Source organism: Triturus cristatus, chromosome 10, assembly GCF_964204655.1.
Source record: "Triturus cristatus chromosome 10, aTriCri1.1, whole genome shotgun sequence".
NCBI lineage: Eukaryota > Metazoa > Chordata > Amphibia > Caudata > Salamandridae > Triturus > Triturus cristatus.
In genome coordinates, this window is record NC_140593.1 from 1,244,350,264 (window position 1) to 1,244,374,041 (window position 23,778).

Consider the following 23,778-nt stretch of genomic DNA (forward strand, 5'->3'; position numbering starts at 1 on the left):
GGTCGGTCGCAGACATTGATTTGTGACAGTCCAAGTCATGTAGTCACCACAAGGGACACAGTTACCTTGCACACTCGTTTTAATTCTGAGAACATTTTTTTGGGGCGAAAAGTTGAACATCTAAGAAAGAAGACCGTGCTCCAGATTTTCACCTGATGGTGCAGAAAGAAAGGAACTGACGACTGTGTACGGGTGAAGTCTATATTAACTCCACTCCGTCACTTCTGGAGGTGCACACCATCACCTACTGGTGTGTGGGGAGTGCTGCTGTGAAAGGCTTTCAGATTTGGTGTGGCACCTGGGGATTATTCTAAAGGTGAGAAATCTGCAGTTCGATCTATTCATCTGAAATGCAAACTTTTGCAAAATAACAGCCTGCAACTACTCTCTAAAAACAAAACACTTTAGGTCAGGTTACCTTTTTAAATGAGTACGCCGTGAACTGCTCACGGTACAATTACAGCTGACTTGCACACTGTTTCAATGGGAATTGTAAATAGAAAATATTAAAACAGTTGAGTTTTTACTTTTGATATAAAAGCCTGCCGTAAGTGGCTACTTGGTGGTTTCTAATCTAGAGTTGCTGGAGTCACACAAGGTGAAATTAAGGACAGAAAACCTGCACCACAAGAACAAAGTAAAATATACCCATCTTAGCGCAAGTACAGTCATGTTTGGGGGAAGGGAACATTCTGTGTGGACCTTCTTTCCAGGGCCAAATGACAGTTTCACAGTCCAAAAATTAAGAAAATAAACTAAAAATGCCCCCCTCCCCTCCCCCCAAGAAACATTCATACACCTCCGCAAACATTCCAAGATAAAACCCCATGAGAATCCATCCTTTACGCTACACAACTTTTCCTGTAGAAATTCTTTAAACACACAGTGCACATGCCCTTGAACTAGGAGCCACAATGTTCCAGGCCTCGGGGTTGATGGAGGACGACGAACTGAAGAGTGATCTAACGTGGTGTGGTAAAATTCCAGAATATAAACCAAAGGGCACATTTACAAGGGCATTGCACCCCCGGAGCGTCCCTTTTTCCGACGCTACGGTGGCGCTGTGCCAATTCTAGAATGAGGCACTAAGGCACGTTGCGTGGCTTAATGCAGCCTTGTAAATATGGCCCTCACAGACGCAGTTTTCTGCAGCAAAGGGCGTGCAATGGGTGTTGCTGTGGGCTTCCCCCATGCAAAACTCATTGCTTTGACACTGCTACAGATTTACAAGGGTTTGTAAATCTACGGCAGCACCGAAAACTTGCGCCTCGCAAGAAACACGTATTTCTCCTAATTTTTTGCTCTTCATGTGTGCTGCATTTAATAGTACACAAAGAAGGGACAAAAAGCCATCAATGATTATTTTTGTGCGCTAAGGTGTCCCTTCCTGTACAACAATCATCCCTGCAACACAGGCACCCTTTCACTATGGTGCAAGTGTACAAGCGCTGGCTCTGGGCTGGTTATTTTTTCACTGGCACAGGAGTGAGTAAAGGAATGTGCTGTTGTAAATACGGTGCATTCCTGTACTTAGAAAATGATGCAGCACCATGCCGATTCCACATGAAGCTACGACTCATACATGAGAATCTCACTGTGCAGAAATGTAACAGCCATGACACGAGGAAACTAGGAGAGCTAATACTTACCACAAGATTTGCCCCCGATTTGTAGGTCTCATATGGATAGACGATACGTTCATAATGAGCACGCAGGAGGGAACCAATGTTCTTCCCGGGGGGATAGGAGAGGCGCTGCGCAATCCGCGCCCATCGGCGGTCTTTGCAGATTGTTTCATAGCCACCTTCCTCAGTTACGATCTGAAAACAAATTCTTGGTTGAGTGCAATCAACAACATGAAAAAGAAAAATCATAACATTTGCCCAAGCCTAAAAGTAGGTGTAGGAGGATGGCTCCTTACATGATATACCACAAGGTGGTTTATCGTGCAATGATTGCCCCATAAGTGTACAGGGCTCAAAGAAAACCCAAAGTGCTTTATTTGCGGTAGTGTGGTGGAGCAGCTTTAGACATAACACTGAGGAGTTAGACATTTGTTATGCACACACTGACCAATAAAGGACACGTCTCAAAAAGGAGATCCACCACAATTTTAGAAAAATAAGCTTCTTTCAAGCTTTAAGATATTTGCAAAAGTAAGTACATTTTGCAGGAAAAACACTTTACACTTTAGAAAGCGGACAGTACAATTTTCAGGTTTTGCAATGTTAACGCATCAGATGAAAACAAGAAAGCAGTTTTCCAGGTTAAGTTTTCAAAATACAAGTTCAGTCTCCAGGTTTTGGGGGCAATACCAGTCAAGGTTCAAACTGGCATCAATACTGCACCACCAGGGAGGTGGGAGATGTGGCCTGCGTGGTGCAGGGGGGGCTTTTCCACATTTCCGGGGGTGGGTTTTTCAGGGTGGTGGGTAGTTGGGTGTTAGCAGGAAAAAGAGCAGTAGTAAGAAGGCCAGGATTGATTTATAGAGCACAGAAGTATGGCAACTGGTAGTTCTAAGATTGTCGTTAAACACCAATGGGATATTAAATAAAAAGAAATATGGTGCACTTATAAGATGGGCCGCTTTTTTGGACCCCCACGTTCTCTTTCTTCAGGAAACCCATCTTAAATCTAATTCTCCCAATTTGTTTATTCCTAAAAAATTCTCAAAGGCTTTTTTCGCCTCTTCAGGGGCAGCAATGAGGGGGGAATCAATCTATTTCTCTAATAGAATGGATTGGGAGTTTCTTCAAGTATATAGAGATATTTTAGGGTGATGGATCTGGGTAACAACAAAAATTAGGGGTCGGATAATAAATTTTATCAACTATTATGGCCCTATATCTGATGGATGTCTTACCTCTGACCCAGATCCACGAAAAGCTGATTAGTTCTCCTGGGCAAAATGTTCTAGGGGGGGATTTTAACTATATTATGGATATTAGAAAGGATTCCACTAATAAAAACAAAAGACAGTCGAAGCCTAATACCAAAAAAATGATGGTGGCAATTATGGAACAGTTTGGGTTTGTAGATTCTTGGCGGGATCTCCATCAAGAGATGGAATCCTTTACGTTCTACTCCCACCGTTTTTCTTCGGCCTCTCGACTAGATTATCTATTAACATCAAGGTCTATACAGGTGACAAATGCATGGATTAGTAGTAATTCCTTTTCTAATCATGCGCTTGTTGGGGTTTCCTTGCTACGGGGGGGGGGGGGGGGGGGGGGGGAAGAGAGATAAGGAACGATCAAGGTGGCAGATGGATCGCTGCCTCCTCCTCCAAAATGCAGATTGGATTACTGGATTTAGGGAGTGGATTGTACAATATTTTGAGGTTAACAATAATACCGCCACCCCCTTCGCTGTCTGGGGAGGTTTTAAGGCCGCGGCCCGGCCCGGGACCAAATAGCAGTCCAAAACCCGGAGGCTGCAAATTGAGAACCTTCAGAATAAGGTGGAGCAAGAATACGCCTTAATGCTACAACATTCCCCCAACTCCTTCAATAGAGCTAGTAGGGAACTAAGATTTTTTCATCCTTGGGGAAGTATGCAATTGTAAAATTTACCAGCAAAAAATGTATGACGAGAGTCAGTTAATGGGGAAGCTGCTAGCCAATTCTACCAGGAAAAAAATGGAATCCTCCCTAATCACCTCCATCAGGGACCCGGTCACAGAACTAGTTGTATCAGATAGGGATAACGTCTCACGGGTTTTCCTCCATCACTACGGACAGCTCTATTCAACAGAGTATCCGGTTAACAACGAACAAATTCAGAAGTACTTGATGGATGTTGATCTTCCCAGACTCTCAGAGGCCAGAATTAGACGATGAAATAATGGAAGAAGAAATTAAAAGTGCAATTAACTCCATGGCAGGGGGTAAGGCCTGTGGACAGGATGGATTTCCCATCGAATCTTATAAGGTTTTTATTAAAGAACTGGCATCTCCCTTAAAGAAACTTTAATGATATTAGAACGGGTGGAACTGTATCAACTGAATTTAAGGAGTCTATAATAATATCCTTTGTGAAAAAAGATAAGAATCCATTAGATGTTAACTCTTTTAGGCCAATCAGTCTACTTAATTCCGATTACAAGATTTTGATGAAAGTCTGGGCTCAGCGCTTCCTCCCTGCTGCTCAAGAAATAATCCATAAGGATCAGACAGGTTTTATTGCAGGTCGATCTATGGCTACCAATACCCAATTTTTAATTCATGCCTTAGATTTTTTTAATACCAACCAAATTCCTGCCGCAATAATTATGGTTGACGCTGAAAAAGCCTTTGATCTTGATCTTGAACTTGTGAACTGGCAAACATTGTTTTTAACTTTAAGTCGTATTGGTCTTCCACAACAGATTATTAATATGCTAAAGAATATTTATCATAGTGCTAGCGCAAAGGTGGTTATTAATCAGGAACAAATAGGGGAAATTACAATAAAACGGGGAACCAGGCATGGTTGCCCGCTTTCCCCGCTACTTTTTACCTTTTTTATTGAACCCTTGGTTTTAAAAAATTGTAATAATGCTGCTATTTTTTCTCCTATACCAGGGATGTCAAAAGTTAAGTTGTTCGCTGACGACATCATTTTATATTTAACCCCGACGAAAGAGAATTTAGAGCTAGCCTTTAAAGAGTTTTTTCTGTTTGAACAAATTGGTGGATACAAAATAAATGAAAAAAAGACCGAGATACTGGCTCTTAATATTGATCCCAACGTCTTTCCTAATAATTTGAGGGTCCAGGCCATGAAAACTGACCAGATAAGATATTTGGGTATTTATGTTACTAACCAGTATCAGAAATTATTTGAACTAAATTATCTTAGAACTAAGCAGAAGATAAAAAGCTCCCTTGATCAATGGTCTGCACTCCCCCTTACCATTATAGGGAGAGTTTCTTTGGTTAAGATGTCCATTCTTCCCCTATTGATTTTCCTATTCTTAAATGTCCCTATTCGTCTTAATCTTATTTTAATGAGTTAGATATACTGTTTAGGGAATTTATTTGGGCAAAAAAGGTTCCCAGAGTAAAATTAGCTACAGTTCAGTTGCCCATAAATCAAGGGGGTCTAGCATTCCCGCAAGTACGGACATATTATCAGGCAGCTTTATTGAATTTAGTGGTGGACCCAATATATTATAAGTGCATCTATGATAGTTTTTTTATTTTTTATGAATGGTAGTAGAAGGGGGAACGCAAACGCCCGCTTTTTTAAAAACAGCTAAATTACCAAAGAAAACCTGCTACAAGTCTCTACGAGAAGTTCAGTTTAGGCTTCAAGCAGTTTTAAAAAAAAATAGCTCCTCAGGCTTTCAATATTTGGGTCTGGGTGAGTGTAACAGCCTTGGCCTTCACCTGCAACTAAGACATATTGAGATATGGGGAGAGTGTGGGTTCGCTCAACTTAAATGTTTCATTATCCATAATAAAATAGTATCTTGGCAAGAAATTATGGTTAGGGCAGAAGGTTGTAGAAAGCCCACATTCCTCGAATATATGCGGATAGTTCATTTTATTTCCAGTATTGAGGGCATTTTGAATACTCCACATAATACCATGGCAGAACTTTATGACTCCAAGTTTTCGGGACTTGGGAAATGGTATTCTGTATTGCGGAAGGATGAACAGGCAAAGGGGACAGTGCCACATTGAAAAAATAGCCAGGGATACTGGATGTAGATTCACTCCTAAGGAATGGGGAAAAATATGTCTTTTAGGGCACAGATCCCTATGTCCTTTCTTTCAAGATGGCTCGCTTATTGGACCCCGGCTATGATTCAGAAACGATATCCCGACCATCTTAATAAGTGTTTCCGTTGCCATCAGGAGGAGGAAGGAGGATGGCTACATATTTTCTTTTCCTGTCCGCAATTGGAGCAGTTCTGGGGGGAGATTTTTAACGATATGGGAGTAGTTATAGGCATGAGTGTTTCTCCCCAGGCGGAAACCGCATTATTTGGGTATTCAAGGGACGAGGCCAACTTATCTGGCTCTGATAAGGTTTTTTTTAGCTATAACTTGTATGGTGGCCCGTTCCTTGATACTTCAAAATTGGAAATCTAAGGAGATTCCAAATTGGTTTAATAAAATGAAAAGGATTTGGAAATTTGAAGATGCATATGCCAAGCGAGTAGGCGGCATAAGGAAATATGAGAAAAATTGGAAAAGATTTGAAGAATTACTCCTACTCAAGGTTAGGTCGTAGACTTGTCGCAGGCTTTTTTAATTTTCGAAGAGTATTATATATATTTTTTTCTATTGGTGTTTAATGTGGCAGTTTAAATCATAAATCACTACTGATCCCCAACTGGATTGGGGCAATGATTTTCTACTTATACAAATTTTATATGATGAGCAACGTACAATTTCTGGGGCTCAATCATGAAAATGTTGATTTATGTTGAAGGTGTTTTTTAGTATCCTATTTATTGGCTGCTATTTGTATTTGCACTTTATCTTGTTAACCTTATATGCTGTATTTTATGATTGAAATACTGTGGTTGTCTTCTAAGTGAAGTTCTGCTGCTATCATATTTGCACTTTATATGGTGATAATACTTGTATTTGATGTTAATAGTACTGTATTTTGCTAAAGTAAATTATCGGCTGCTATTGCATTTGCACTTTAATCAAGAACTTAATTTGTGTCTTAAGTGGCTCAAGCTGAATTTTATATTACATCTGAAACACATGCCTTTTCGTAGCCTCATTTTGCATTTGCACTTTATTCATCAGTTTGTTTCTGGGGTTCAATCATGAAAATGTAGATTTGATGTTAATAGTACTGTATTTTGCTAAAGTAAATTACCGGCTGCTATCGCATTTTTTAAGTGATTTAAGATGAATTTTATATTATATCTGAGACACATGTGATCTCGTAGTCTCATTTTGCATTTACACCTTATTCATCCGTTTGTCAATATACAACGGAATGGTATGATAGTATATAAAACACAAGAATACATAATACCCTGTATGCTGTTTAGTAAGTAGTCTGACAACATACTTATATCAATGGTTTCTCCAGTTGTTGTGATCTAAATGTTTTGATTGAAAATGTGTATTTTGGTACCTTCTTGCTCTGCTCAATAAAAAAAATAAAAAAAATTCTGCACCACCAGCAGCACAGGTGCGGCAGGGCGTAGAGGTAAAATGCAGGGTCAGGCAACACATTTTAACCAGTGGAGACGGGGGGTGGTGGGGGGGGGGGAGTAATCGAAGTTGCGCTGCTCACAGGTCAGTAAAGCGGTCTCAGGAGTTGATCTCCGGGAGTGAAGGCAAGTATGTGGGGGGGGCCACAGGCAGCACCAAACGTACACCCTTAGCAGCACTGGGGCATCTGGGTTTAGAGTGTCAGTCAACACGTTGTCATGCACCCAATCCAAACCAATGTGGGATTTCAAATTTAAAGAGATGATCCAACCTCAGGCCAGGAGGTCGGATGAAGAAAACACACAGCTACCCAGGTAAGTAGAGACGCTGCTAGGGGACGTGACGTGGGGACACAGTCTGGCTAGCTCCCCACGGGCATCCTTTGGAGTTGTGGAAACATCTTATAGGGAAGGTCGCAGTTGGGGGGGTGGGGGAGAGTCTTCGAGTTGAGGCTGCAGGCATCGAGAAATATGTCAAGGGGGAAACATCCTTCAAGCCAAGCCAGAATCCCACAGTGCCTTTACAGCGCCGGAAAAATAATTAACGCATCTTTAGTATGAATTCATTGAGGACGCAAGTCATTATAACGACTTGCCTTAGGGGGCAGATTGGTATAACGGTGTTGGATTTAAAGTCCAACACCTTCCCTACTGTTGTGCATACTGGAGTTGGAATAGTAAATTAACCTATTCCAAAATCCATTGTGCCCCCACCCAAAGCAAGTCATTACAACGACTTGCATGCTGAACGAATGCGTACTTAAGATACATTTGATCTAACGAGCGAGCTGTGAAGGCACAGAATGATTCCGGCTTGCGGAATACAGTCACACATTCCTGTCAGGTGTCAGCCCATGGTGGACTCTGGATCAGAAGTGCTGGGGACCTTTGCAGGACCAGTGGGCCACTTTGACTCGGGCCATGGGCGCTAGGTGCAGAGGTGGGTCTGGAGGCGGTATTGGGGTTCCTCAGGGCAGAGTTAGTCTTTAGAATTTGTTTCTTTTGAACAGGTCCGCTGCCCACAGAAGATGGAGTCTTTGTTGAAGGCAGGCAGTTCTCCCAAGGTTCTGGAACTCGCTGGTCTGCAGGACGAGTTGTCGTTTTTCAGCAGATTTGAGGGCTGCAGACAGGCCTATAGGGCTGGGGCCAAGTCAGTTGGTATCTTTAGTCTTCGCTGCTGCATGGCTCTTTGTCCTCTTCTTGTAGGTCATCTGAATCTGCCTTCAGGGTCTGAGGGAGCCACTTAAATCCCATATTTAGGGGTGTTCCAGGGGAGAAGCCGTTACGGACCAATGGGCCCCTTACCTGGGGTGTCTACACCCACTATTATGCCACCCTCCTGTGGGAGGGTGGCATAGCCCTAGCCACGATTCGCAACCAGCACCTGAAGGGTGGAGTTGGCAGAGGTAGGCACACCTCCTACTCTAGCTTGGTTTTCCCGCTAGGTCTCCCACCAAAAGTGGGGGTTTAAACCAGGGGAGGCCATCTGTTGCTAGCAGCAGTGGCTGGGGTCCCATTATAAAGGTGGCAGGCCGTTGAAGCTTTCCTCACGAGCACTGGGCATATCCTGCGGGAGGAGTGGACACCTCCGTCCAGGATGGGCTTCGGGTTCTGGCCTCAGAGAGAGGGGGTTCTCGACCCAGGGTCCGGAATCATGTCTGGTGGTGGCAGACTGCCTAAAGCCAGACCACACCAGGGTTGGTAGATTTTCAGGGGGTACCTCCCAGGTGCCCTCCGAGTACATCCTACAATAAATCCCACACAGGAATCAGTGTGGGTTTTATTAAGAGGAGTTGTTTGGTACTGATGGAGCAGGTAAAACAAAATTCAATATACCTCCTCTAAATTGCATGAAATTAATTATGTAATCTTTCTAAAATTAATTTACATGACATGTTTGAAGTGAAAGTGGTACTAATCAATATTTGCACCTTGATAAACAAATACACGTGGGACTAAATTGCTAATTGCATGGCAAAGTTAAATTAATAATGGTACGCAAACTAACCTTAGATTGGGTTAAAAAAGTGAAATTGCATGGTTTATATTGCTTTGTGATTGTATTGTGGCTCAAGGTTATTGTATGGTAAGTATTCTCGCTTTAAATCTTGCTGCAGCTAGGAAAATACTAATATGTAGTGAGATTAGTGTGTGTTTAAACAGAAGACCTTGCATTTCTATATTTTGATTGTTAGGTCCATTTTCGCTTAGTCAACATTCGAGCCTACTAGGCCGAAGTACTCAAGATGGCGTTCTCTGAAGCAGATGCCACCATGTGCGCGCGATGATTTCTGTGCATGCCCAGATAGCTCTGGTGATCACGAGACGAAATGAACTGACATCGTGTTCCTTGCCAAGGTCGATGTGTTGGGGACTTGGCCGCAAGCCAGAAGATGAGCGTATGAGATCCAAGGAAGTGACAGAGTGAACCTGTCAATAGGACCCTTTTGCCTTGAAAAGACATTTGCCGGCCCCCGCATGGGAATCGGAAGACACTATGCAGAACCAGTTTGCACTGGGAAGAGTGCAATGAACTACTGATAACCCCGAACTGCCCAATCAGAACATTTGGTCTGCCTCTAAAGTTGCCATATTTTGTATGAAGTAAGGCACAAAAAACGGTATAATAACCCCTCGTCTATCATTACGGTGTGGAATTGAGGGTTGGTTCAGGAGGAGTTCGAGAGTTGGAGTTGCGGTCGTGATAGTCTTTGGGTTATTTCTTAAAAGGGAGTTCTTGTTGGGTGGTTGTTCCTTTTAAAATTCAGATTTTCTAAATTTGTATTAATTTCTATGCGACCAGTCCGGGTGTGGAGTTAATCCATGCTGCGGATTGATATATGGACTTTGCAGAGTTGTTGCATGGTATCCTGTATTTTTGTCTGACGGTTTGATCCCTTGGTGTGGGTCAGACAGCCTGTCTAGGCGAGTTTTACCTGAGAATGCGGATGACTCCCTGCTCGATCTGAAGCTTTCGTCGCCTGTTCATTGGTAAATGATTTACTGCATATTTCCTAAATTTATGTTTAAATTAAATTTCTAAATGCTTGATACTCTTTAATAAATCTGAGTTTAAAATTATGAACTGTAGTAAATAAATGCAAGTTTAAAGGGAATGAAATAATTTAGATAAACAATATTGAAAGAAGAAACTAGTTTTGTGATTGGTTTTAAATTAATCACAAGAGATTAAATGATTTCTAGACTGTGTGTTAGCTGGTTCCGATTCACCATCAACCAGTCCAACTAGTTGGTCCATCGACTAAACAGTGGAGTGCCTTGATGATAAAGTCAGGATTCTGAAAAGTGTATATAGAATGTATATATAAAGTAGTAAAGAAATTAATCCGGATAGGTAATAAGGTACCCACATGTCCAGCAGCCCCTTCTCCTGTGTACAGATTCACTGGGGTTTGTGTGGATGTGAAGTGTGTTGGTGTTATGGGCCTCACCAATGAATGTATGAATGAACCTTTGTGAATAAGAATCTGACATAAGGAGAATATGTAAATTCTGCCCCTCGCGCTGGATCAGTATTTCATGGCAGCAGAGGTGATGGTTTCTATTGTATTGGTTTGGTGATTATTGATTTATGTTTAACACTTTATGTCGGGTATTGTTTATGTTAAGTGTAGTTGGAAATTTTGAAGCTTCCGGGAAGTAGGGAGTAGATTTATGTGGCAAGAGAAGTCACATGGAATTAACATTGTATGGTTTCAAGAATTGTGATAACACGGAATTGTGTTATGTTAGGGGAATTTCTATATGAATGTGTGTGAGTGGAATAGCAATAGGTTTATCTTGTGAAACTCTGGCCTTAATTCTCAGGAGCATTGTAGTCTCCACATCCGTTTCTCTAGGGATAAAACGCGTTTGCCTTTTTCTTGATAAAAGGGTAAGGTAGAGGGAAGTGCTACTTTATTGGCGAAACAAAAAATTCTGTGGTAGGGTAGAGATAAGCGTTGCCTACTGGAAATACAGAATTCTTGTGTAAATGAACAAAGCTATCTCTTTGGTTTAGCGAAACAGGCAATGGAGAGGTGTTTGTTACTAACAGATTTGATCAAAGAAAAACTTAAGAGAAGTTTGCCGATAAATTTTGTAAAGGAGGGTTCAGCAAGAGCAGAAGTAGTGGGAAAGGCTGACGACAAAGACCGCGCTGAGATTGGTCAGTCGTGGAAAGACGAAGCTTTCACCGATTGATGCGTTAGTGTGAGACGCACTAAGATGGGAGAATTACAAGAGTGACGCAGACGCTCTGGAATGGTGCGTTAGTGTGAGTCGCGCTAGGAAAACTGAGAAGCCATGAAAAGGTGAACTGCAGAGCTTTACTGATAAAGTGTTTGAAAAATAAACTAAGATGTATTACGATCCGCCTGAAAAGAAAAAAAAAAGTCATGGTTTGGAAAAATCAAAGACTTATTTAAGAAAGATAAGCCGATTTTAACTAGAGAAGGACAGATACTTTCTCCACCGAAAACGCCTGTATCCTTTATGATGGTGAAATATGGTTATCATACATGCATTTGGTGGGAAAATTGGGTAAAAAGGCATCGGAGTGGAAGAAGGTATAATTATGTGTTCGGTAGACATTATGGTCAAGAAAGCCAGGATGACAGTGAGAAAATGGCGTAATGCGAGCATAACTGAAGGCATGTTTCCTCTGAGAACTGCTGGAGATGCAGGTGGTAGGAAATGTACAGAAAAAAGAAATATACGGAGTCAGAAGGTTACAGATATGGAGTGAGTGAATCTGAGGATGAAGTGCTGGAGGACATTTTCTATAAAAAAAAAAATTAAAAAAAACACCTCCATATCAACAGGATTCTGCGATGGCGACACCAAGTGCACCACCAAAGGAAACTAACAAAAGTTTTGAACAAATGCCGAATAAATTTGGGGAAAATAATCAATTTAATGATTCAGAAATGTCACAGATAACATCTGATAATGAAGTCTGCTGAGTTAGAACAGGAATTAACTGAAAAGATTAGATAATTAACAAAGAATATGGAAACAGTGACTGTGCCTGTAAGAACAATTGTTACTTACCTGTAAACAGGTGGTTCTCCAGTATTGGTGTCTTTCATAGATTCACATGCTTGAATATTCCCCGTCGTCTGAGTGGGAGTCCCACGGTAAATAAAATAGCAATATATATATATAAAGCAAAATATATACATAAGTAATCACATAATTAGCGTTATATAGGTGTAAAAACACAGTGTACCTAAGAGAAAACTCCATAGGAATACAATGGAGAGAGACAAAAGACTTTTGTAGTCTATCTCTGTCATTATGTAAGTCCGAACTCCAGCCAATCAGGCGTCAGCCCCTCTCTAGAACCTTCTCCTCAGAGCTTCTCACCTCAGATTTTCGTAGCACAAGAGTGAATGTAAAGTGCATGAGGAGAAGAGAGCCTCTGAAGGGAGGAGGGAGGGTCGCATGTGAATCTATGAAAGACACCAACACTGGAGAACCACCTGTTTACAGGTAAGTAACAATTGTTCTTCTCCAGTATTAGGGTGTCTTTCATAGATTCACATGCTTGAATATAGAATAGCTAGCAGTAACAATCACCATTGTTTCCATGCCAAAATAGATTGAAAATATAAAGATAATCAATCTTCTTATGCATAAAAACAGTATCGAACAACTGAAACATTGTAAATGCATAATATAAATGGAAACAATATGGAGGTGGGAGGAAGAGGCTCACCTTACTTAAAAAGATTGCGCAGCACTGCCTGTCCCACTGCAGCATCCTCCTCGCTTAAAGTTGCCAAGCAGTAGTGCTTAGTAAACGTGTGTCTGGTCGACCACGTAGCTGCTCTGCAGATGTGTTGCAAAGATACTCCAGCAAATAAGGCAGTAGATGATGAGACTGCCCTAGTGGAGTGTGCCCTCACTGGAGACTGCAGAGGCTTATTTGCCCTTTGGTGACAGAAGACAATAGCTGCCGAGATCCAGCGTGCAATCGTTGGTTTAGTAACCGGACGTCCTTTATGACAGCGTCCATATGCTATAAAAAGTTGATCGGATTTCCGGAAAGAAGCTGTCTTACTGATGTAGAACTTTAGACACCGCTTCACGTCCAAAGAATGTAATCTTTGTTCTGCAGGTGTCTGAGGATTGGCAAAAAAGGTCTTTAATATTACTGGCTCATTAATATGAAAGTCAGTAGGCACCTTGGGTAGAAATGATGGATTGGTGCGTAACACTACAGCATCCGGTTTGAACTGCAGGAACGGAGGTTTGATGGTAAAAGCATGGATGTCACTGACACGACGTGAAGACGTTAGTGCCAGAAGTAGGGCTACTTTCCAAGTGAGATATTTTAGGTCGGCCTTGTGAATGGGCTCGAACGGAGGTCTCATCAATTGCGCTAACACAACGTTGAGGTTCCACAAAGGAGGAGGGCGCCGAACTGGCGGACATTTTCGGAATAAGCCTTTAAAGAATTGGCGGATTATTCTTGAGGAACAAAGGGAACTTGATCCATCTTGCCGGAAACGGGAAATAGCTGCTAGAAAAAACCCGTAGGGTTGCATGAGACAGTCCAGAACTGGCTAGGTGCAGGAAGAATGGTAGCAATTGCTCTGCCGTGGAATGTATCGGATGGACTCCGTTAGCAGCACACCAATGGCAGAATCTTTTCCATTTGAACTTGTATGTCCTGATTGTAGAGGGTGCTCTTGCCTGGGCCAAAATATCCCTACAATCCTGCGGGATGTCTAGGTGGGCGAACTCATGGTGTTCAGGTTCCAGGCCGATAAGCTCAGTGAGGAGGGATTTGGATGACAAATTCTCCCTTCGCTCATTGTGAGCAGATCCGTCCGATGTTGCAGGAGGATTGGTTGGCATTGGGACAGGAGGAGCAGTTCTGCCGTGGCCAGCGCGGGGCTATTAGGATCAGGTGGCAAGGTTGTCTCCTCATCTTCCAAAGAACCCGAGGTATGAGGGGTATTGGAGGAAAGGCGTACGCAAATAGATTGCACCAGTTTATCAAAAGGGCATTCCCTTGTGATTCCTTGTGGGGATGCCAGCTTGCGTAATTTAGGCATTTCCGGTTCTCCGGCGTAGCAAAGAGATCGAGTTGCGGACGACCCCATAGTTGGAATATCCTCTCTAGAGTGGGTTGGTGTAACTCCCACTCGTGGGTCGACGAGGAGGACCTGCTCAGGGAATCCGCTAGGACATTGGATACTCCTGGCAGGTGTACTGCCGTAATCGTGATCTGATGACTGAGAGACCAGTCCCAAATTCTTTGAGCTAACCTGGAGAGACTTGGGGATTTTGTTCCGCCCTGTTTGTTCACATAGTGCATACAGGTTGTGTTGTCTGTCTGTATTAGCACTGACTCTCCTTGGAGCAAAGGTAGAAATGATTTTAGAGCCAGAAAAATCGCCATCAGCTCCAACTTGTTGATGTGCCAAGATCTTTGATGTGTTGACCATCTTCCCTTCACAGAGAGATCCTCCAAATGTGCGCCCCATCCCTCCAATGAGGCGTCTGTCGTGAGTGTCCTGTCCGGTGGCAGCGACAGAAAGGACATGCCTTCCGTCAAGTTGGCTGGAATTGTCCACCATGCGAGTGCTGACTTCATTTGATCTGTGACACATATCATGTCGTGGAAAGATCCCGTTACCTGACGCCACTGAGCATCCAGAGCTTGCTGGATAGGACGTGTCCTCAGCCGGCAATGAGGGATCAAGGCAATGGATGATGACGCCATTCCCAGAAACGATTTTAACAGTCTCACAGAAACTGACTCTTTTGATCTGATCAGAGACACCAGTCGCAGCATCTTTTGTAGACGCTCCTGGGAGAGAAACGCCTTTGCTGACACAGTTTCCAGAGTTGCTCCCAGAAAATCTCTTTGTTGGTACGGATGAAGTTGGGATTTTTCCGCATTTACGGACAGGCCTAAAGAGCGAAACACGTTCTGGCACAGAAGAGTGTGTTGTCGCAGGTGAGTGCTTGACTGAGAGTTCAGGAGAAAATCGTCCAGGTAAGGAAATATTTGCACTCCCTGGAGTCGCAAAAACGCTATTACTGGAGCTAGTACCTTCGTGAACACTCGAGGGGCCGAGCGCAGGCCAAATGGTAACACTTTGAATTGGTAATCGTGTTGACCCACTCGAAAACGCAGGAACCTTCGATGCCGCTGTAAAATAGGGATATGAAAATAGGCATCCTGGAGATCTATCTTCGCCAGAAAATCTTCCTGCAAGAGTAAGCGCAAGATGTCTACTAGCGTCATCATACGGAAGGATTGGCTCTTTATATATTTGTTTAGTGCCCTTAGATCGAGGATGGGCCTCCACTCTCAGTTTTTCTTTGTGATCAGAAAGAACCGGGAATAAAAACCTTTTCCCTTCTGAGACACTGGCACCAATTCTATAGCTCCTTTTTGCCTTAAATGTCGAACTTGATGCAACAGTTCTTTCATGTGAGCTGGTGGCGGTCCGGAGGGTGGTGTGGGAGGAGGGGATTTGGTGAATTCTAAGGCGTGTCCCTTTTTTACAATGTCCAAAACCCAACGGTCCCTTGAGATGGAGGACCATTGGGAAAAGAACAGAGAGATTCGACCTCCAACCTTGTCCGTCTGGTAAGAGTCACTGTCTCTTTGACGCGGTTCCTCTGTATGAGGATTTTCCTCTATATGACTTGGAGGTTTGCTGTTGTGATGCTTGCTGTTGCTGGCCATAAGAGTAACGGTTGGATCCTTGATTGTAAGGTTTGTATTGTTTATTGTCCCTTCGAAAATTTGAGGAGGTGCCGCGTCCGCGTGCACCACGAAAATTACTCCTCTGAAATTGAAGGTTTCCTAACGATTTAGCTGTCTCAGTATCCTTCTTTATGGACTGTAGAGCTTCATCGACATGGCTTCCAAATAACGACTCGCCGTCATATGCCATGTTAAGGATCATGGACTGTACCTCCTGACGAAAGGATGTGGATCTTAGCCATCCTTGCCTACGCAGAACAGCCGCTCCGGCAAGCTGACGGAATCCCATGCAGGCGATGTCTACTGCACAATCGATTATTTCCGCCGATGCCGCTTCTCCCTCTTGGAGCAACTTCATTGCCTCCACCTTAGATGTCTCTGGCAACTCCTGAACCACATCCGAAATATCAGCCCATACTTGTCTGTCATATCGTCCCAAGATGGCCAAGGCATTAGCTGCTCTAACCACAGTAGAGGCCATAGAAGAGAATTTACGCCCTATGGCATCCATCCGACGTCCGTCACGATCCGGAGGTGAGGTGATAGAAGATGCAGGATTTTTCGCCTTACGTTGCGCTGCCTGCGTAACGACAGACTCAGGTTTAGCCTGACCCGTGAGGCATGCTGGGGTTCCTATTGGTGCCTTATATTTCTTTTCTAATCGATGCACCTGTGCTGGCAAGGTATTCGGTGTCTGCATTAATTTCTTGCCTTCTTCCCAAATAAACTCCACAATGGGAATAGCATGAGTCTGTTTGTAAGGTTGATTCTTGAAATCATAAAAGGAAGCAGTCTTCCTCCCTGCGCTCCGTTGTTAGTTTAAAACGGTGTGATGCCCTTTCCATCATTTGGTGAAAATTGGCTATGTCCACTGGAGGTGAATCCCCTGTTACTATCTGTGAGGGGGATGGTGTTTGTGCCTGGTAATTGTCCCACTCCGCCATATCATCGTCATTGTCATCCACATCCCCATCATCATCTGGGATTTCACCCTCTTCTGTGTCCTGAGGGCCTTCCTCTACAGGCTCATAGTGAGGCAACAACCTTTCCGGAACCTGTCTTGGAGGTACAGGCGGCATCTGAGGAGCAGGATTTACAATAGGTACCGGTGGAATAATTGCCGGAATCACCGGGGCTGACAGAACCTCTGAACGTTGAGGGGATAGAGGGAACCGTTGGCTGTAGTCGTCCAACATGCGTTGGAGATTAGTAATGAGCGACAAAGGAAGAGTCGCCGTTTTATGCTTCGGAGGGGCCTGGTGTATGTAAACCGGATCTTCATCCTCCCTGCTGACATCCTGGCATTTAATAATTAAGTCGGACGGACTTTGTGCCGTTCCAAAAGACTCCGGTAACCCTTCGGACTCCTGATCAGAATCCGTAGCGAATAATGGTGAGGGAGGCTGTGCATCTCCCACAGGAATATTGTCTTCCTGGCTATCCGGGCCCACAGTAGGAGGTAATGGTGTCCAAGAAACTCCAGTTAAAGATGAAACCGACGCTGAAGTTAGCTGAGGTAGTTGTTCCCTTCTTGTTTTCTGGGTAGACGCAACGCTGCTTATTCGTACTCTTACGAATGCCTGTGGAGATGCCCTCGTCGACGGAATGATGGTCGACGGAATTATCGTCGACGAAGTCTGTGGCAACAAAATCGATGTTGTCGGATCCGCCGTCGACAAAGCCGCCGTCGACGGAGCCACCGTCGACGGGGCCGCTGCCGACGGAGCCGTCGTCGAGGTCTTCGTCGACAAGGCTTTCGTCGACGGAACCACCGTCGACAGTGTCGTCGACGGGATCTTTTTCTTCGTCGACGGAGTGGGCGTCGACGAGCTCGACGACGTCTTCGTCGACGACACAATCTTCGTCGACGGAACCTTTACCTTTTTCGTCGACGTCGAAGTAATGGGCAAAATAGAAGTCACCGCCCTCGAAGAACTGATGGTAATCGTCGACGAGGATAACGTCGACAGAACGCTAGTCGACGACGAAGCAGCTGACGTCGTCGGAGTCACCGTCGATGAGGTAGAAACAGCAGATGTCGTCGGGAGTATCGTCGACTAGGCGGACAATCTTTTCCCTGAGGAATGGGAAGTAGACGCCTCAGCAGCCTGAGAACAGTGTCCCTTAGGCGACAAAGCAGTAGGTGAGACAGCAGAAGTGGCAGCTGTCAGAGTCAAAGATAGTTTCTTTTTCTTCAGGAAAGGAGATGGTAACTCCTGCACACTACTGCGCTTAGAGGCTGGTTGAGAACGACCAGAAAAGAGACTTTCAACATCAGAGAGTGGGTTATCCTTATCCTTCAGTCTCTGTAGCCATAATAACAGGCGGCCTTCTGTCCTTTAGAGTTTTTGTAGAAAAGGTTCTACAAAATTTACATTTTGCCACTTCATGGTCTGGGTATAAACAGTAAATACACTTACTGTGTGGGTCCTCAGAAAATAAACGCAGCTTTCCACACGAAGAACATGGTCTAAACAAAGATTTCTTACTAGAAGACATCCTCACTGACAAAAACTGAGCAGAGCTCAGGGAGACTCCCTGTCACACGACGTGCGGTAGAAAATCTGAGGTGAGAAGCTCTGAGGAGAAGGTTCTAGAGAGGGGCTGACGCCTGATTGGCTGGAGTTCGGACTTACATAATGACAGAGATAGACTACAAAAGTCTTTTGTCTCTCTCCATTGTATTCCTATGGAGTTCTCTTAGGTACACTATGTGTGTTTTTACACCTATATAACGCTAATTATGTGATTACTTATGTATATATTTTGCTATATATATATATATATTGCTATTTTATTTACCGTGGGACTCCCACTCAGACGACGGGGAATATTCAAGCATGTGAATCTATGAAAGACACCCTAATACTGGAGAACTATAGGACCATTGATACCAGTTTTTGATAAACAAAAGGATAATGAGCATTGTTTACCAGTCCCGTATAATGGCAGTATGCAAAAGGAGAAAGAAAGGAGTAGTTCAGGAGAAAATGAATGGAAAATTACTGCAGAAATATCAGGATTAAGCACACCTAAGAATCTGACTGTAAACCAGAGTCCAGCAAATGAGACACCTATGGCAACAGAATCAGCCACCGAAACCCCAGAGAAAATGATAAGATAAAATGAGAATAGCAACAATCCCTGTAGGACCAACATCTGAAGAATTAAGTGATTGGGAAAAGAGACTTTGCTACCTCTCCATTAAGGATCCCTTCTCTTCCTCCTTCGACCCGACCTTGCTCTGGAACATAGACTCCTTCTTGGAAGATGTCGTCGGGGATCGAAGATGACGAGCGAGCCATTGTTCTTCTAGCAAGTTGGTCCTGGATAGTCTTCTTGGAGCGGAAGGAGACGCAAGCTGGACAGTCTCTGGCCTCGTGCTCCAGTGAGAGGCAGAGGTTGCACACCTCATGCAGGTTGGTGTGGGGAAACTTCGACCCACATCGAGGACACTTTTTGAATGGAGTCCTTTCCATGAGCCGGAGATGAGGCTCAGGTAGGCCCGAAGGCCTTAGTCGACGACCGGAATCGAAGACTCGGAAGTTGAAGAGACGCGTGGATTGGGAAAACGCGATCAAAACAATACAGTCGAGAAGGGAAGGATTGCACGTCGAAAGAGAAAACAGTTAACGGTTCCAAACTGGAGCGCGAGAACAAATCCAAGCCAGACGGCGGAAAAAAAAAAATCTGAGGATGGAGTAGATGCCCATGCACACTATGATCCAAAGGAGGAGTCACCTACCTCGTGACTTCCAAAGACTTTACAAGACAAAAACAAGTGCAAACATCCGGGTCCAACACCAGATGGCGATCTATGCATAGTGTGTAATCTGCAGCTCATATGCCTAAAAAAAAAAACAAAAAAAAAAAAAGATATAGATAATCTACTGGCGGTCGCCAGTAGATAGTTATAATTAGGACCGAGTTCCCATAGGAAATCTGAAAATTCTATTTTGAATAACTTTGGAGCAGGTTGACTTATCGTGAAATTTTCAAAACTAATGGGGCGCTCCGCTCACCTCCTACCCTGAAAGTTTCGGGGTGAGAAAGGTGGAGAACGTGAAAAGGGGGCAGGGTAGAGAGTTCCTGACCCCCTAGCCTTTGTCAGGGAGTCCCTGAAGGACCCCGAAGGGTTAAAAAAAAAATTTTTTTCAAAAAAATCACGGGGTGCGCGCACGATGCACGCACCCCGCCAGCCGCCATTTTGAGTTTTAGAGAAAGAAGAGAGCTAAAAACACAAGTGGAGAACGTGAAAAGGGGGCAGGGTAGAGAGTCCCTGACCCCCTAGACCTTCTCAGGGGGTCCCTAAAGGACCTCGTAAATCAAAAAAAAAACATTTCGTTTAATAAAAAAAATTGCCGGTGCGCGCACGGTGCAAAACACTTAAAAAAAAAAAAAAAATTTAAAAAAACATTTTAAACTGTTTGTAAGTTTATAGAAGATATTAACTATGCTGTTCAACTTTATCCAAATTCAAAAAAAAGAGCTGAGCCATTCCATATTACAGGGTACAGTCAATCTATATACATAGGTAGTTTATTGTAAAATAAATATATAAAAAATAAATACATAAATTAGCATTTAAAAACCTTACAAATTCAATTAAAAACCATAGGTTTCACACACGTTATAGTTAGAAATTAGCATTTAAAAAATCTTGCAAATTCACTGAAAAAAACTATAGGTTTCACACACGTTATAGTTAGGAATTAGCATTTAAAAAAGCTTGCAAATTCACTGAAAAAACCATAGGTTTCACACATATTCTAGTTAGATGGACATTTCACTCGTACAAAACCATTGAAATTCCCCCGTTATAGTTAGTTCAGCTAACTAACTCGCGCGACCGCAATCCACTGCTGATGCCGTCACATATTACATCACTCATGACATGGTCAGTGACATCACAGATGACATCTCAAATGACTCACTTATAGAGTCAGTTACGCACCTAGAAAATCATCCATTCACACACTTGTACAGCCACTCATTCTTCCACAGGCCTTTCACTATATATTATACATATTTAAACTTTACAGAAACACACCCTCTCACTGGATGACGTCATCAGTGATGTAATATGTGACATCAGCAGTGGATTGCGGTCGCGCGAGTTAGTTAGCTGAACTAACTATAACGGGGGAATTTCAATGGTTTTGTACGAGTGAAATGTCCAGTTAACTATAACATGTGTGAAACCTATGGTTTTTTCAGTGAATTTGCAAGCTTTTTTAAATGCTAATTCCTAACTATAACGTGTGTGAAACCTATGGTTTTTTCAATATTTATATATTGATTATATATACATATATATACATATATACATATATACACATATATATATATATATATATATTCACTGAAAAAACCATGGGTTTCACACACGTTATAGTTAGGAATTAGCATTTAAAAAAACCATAGAAATTCAGTGAAAAAACCATAGGTTTCACACATGTTATAGTTAGCTGGACATTTTACTCGTAAAAAACCAATGAAATTGCCCCGTTATAGTTAGTTCAGCTAACTATAACTCGCGCGCCCGCAATGCACTGCTGATGACGTCACATATTACATCACTCATGACATGGTCAGTGACATCACTCATGACATCACTGATGACATCTCAAATGACATCACTGATGACATCACTGATGACATCATCCAGTGAATGTGTGTTTTTCTGAAAATTAAATATGTTTTATATATGTATATCTCAAGGTCGATGGAAGAATAAATGGGTATATAAGTGTCTAAATGGATGATTTGTTTTTGAAAAATTGATTGTGTAACTGACTGATTAAGTGTATCATAGTGAATACATGGCTTAGTGAGTAATGTTTAAATATGTAAATATCTGTATCAGTCCCTCAGTTTGTGTATAAGTGGCTGCATGGGTTGGTGAGTAGCTACATGGGTGTCTATATAGGTTATTAGTTGTTTTTTTGAGTATCAGTCTGAGTGTCTGTATGGTTCGGTGGGGGGTATTACGTAGTGCATAGGTGCATGAATGAGTGACTCACTGTTTGTATGTGTTGAAGACAGCATGTGTGCAGGACTGTATGGGTGGATGAGTGTGTGTATGGGTGTGTTAGTGAGTGAATGACTGTCTCAATAGTGTCTTCAGGAGTAACTACATATGTTTTAAACTAGTATATGTGACTATTGGTGTATATATGTGAGTATATGTGAGAGGGAGAGATTGAAAGAGTTCCTGTATGAATAAGTATGTGTTTCTATAAGTGATTGTTTAAAAGACTAAGTATGTGTAAGTTTCCGTAGAAGTAAGTGTGGTGGTGTGTGTATAACTGTATATGCAGGTGAATGTATGTTTGATTCTTTATTAGCATGAGTGACTATGTGTGTGAGTAACTCTATGGATGAGTGGCGTTGTGTAACAGGATGTATAGGTGTATGAGTACATATGATGAGTGAGTACATGTATGAGTGACTGTATAGGACTGTTGGTGAATGAGTGGATGTGTATGTGGATCTTAGAATTACTGAAGAGGTTGTTGTAACTGGTATTGGTATGTCCATTGTTTTGAAAATTTTAGTCTCTATTTTTGAATGTGTGTATCAAAGCTTATATTAAGGTGAGAGGAGGTCTGCCACTCTATCACAAGGATGATGTCATCAGTGATGTCATCAGTGATGTCATTTGAGAGGTCATCAGTGATGTCATGAGTGATGTCACTGACCATGTCATGAGTGATGTAATATGTGACGTCATCAGCAGTGCATTGCGGGCGCGCGAGTTATAGTTAGCTGAACTAACTATAACGGGGCAATTTCATTGGTTTTTTACGAGTAAAATGTCCAGCTAACTATAACATGTGTGAAACCTATGGTTTTTTCACTGAATTTCTATGGTTTTTTAAATGCTAATTCCTAACTATAACGTGTGTGAAACCCATGGTTTTTTCAGTGAATTTGCAAGGTTTTTTAAATGCTCATTTTTTTTTTATTCTTCATTTTTTTCAAACATATTTTTAATTTATTTTTCTTACCTTTTATAAAGACTATGCTTAAATTTTAAAAATCCTTAAATATTTTTTTTTTTAATATATTTTTTAAAATAAACATGTAAAATTTATTTCCAGTTTTTTTTTATTTTTTTAATTTTTTTATAGTACGCGTACCGTAAGCTCACGGTAAGCGTACGGTTTACGCAACGTCCGTCATCTATCTACGCTGCTTGCGTATAGTTACGCACTTTGCTTTCTCCAAAAGCCCTTGCGCTCGAGATATGCACTCAACGATGCTCCGACCCCTTGGTCTGTATTGGCCTCGATGCAGCACGCTTCTCCTCTGTCCAGATTAAAGACTGATACTCGACGCGTTTCGAGGCAAACGCCTCTTAATCATGAGTTGACAAAGGCACAGCAAGCTCACCTGTTGATTTCATTTATAATTTATTAAAGAGTCCGCCCATCGTGGGCGTGGCTTACAGTAAACGCCACTTTGCATGATGGTGGTTGTAGTCATACAGGTAAGTTTTAGTGTTCATCCTTAGTAGGCTCCATGCCTCTGTATTCAGTAAACATCTTCGTGGAATCCTTTAGTAGGTAGGGACCTTGGGACTGCGTGCTATTGTTTGTAAAGGAACATCGTGCCATGGAAAGGAATGTAACTTTCCCAAGCCTTTCGATCCGAAATGGTGCAACACTCGTTACCGCGCACTTTGCGTAGCCGCGCGAACTGCGCGTGGGACGCGTGCGCGCTTACGCCACACGCGCACGTTACGCGGAAGTGCCGGGGAGTGACTGTTATGCGCATGCGCGTGTCTTTTTTACGCGCACGCGTACTTTTTGCCGTAAGCGTACCGTAAGCGTACGGTAGGTCATGTGATCATGAAACACAACTTTTGATTGGTTGAAAC

At 42.7% G+C, this 23,778-nt stretch overlaps 1 protein-coding gene across 4 annotated transcripts in view; it reads right to left on the reverse strand.

The window, feature by feature from the left end:
• Positions 1-23,778, reverse strand: part of KDM5C (lysine demethylase 5C) — a 601,345-nt gene that overhangs the window by 475,965 nt on the left and 101,602 nt on the right. For all 4 annotated transcript variants that reach the window (XM_085629900.1, XM_085629899.1, XM_085629902.1 and 1 more), the window contains exon 4: positions 1,650-1,820. In XM_085629900.1, coding sequence (XP_085486026.1) covers positions 1,650-1,820 — 171 coding nt within the window. The remainder of the gene's footprint in view (positions 1-1,649; positions 1,821-23,778) is intronic.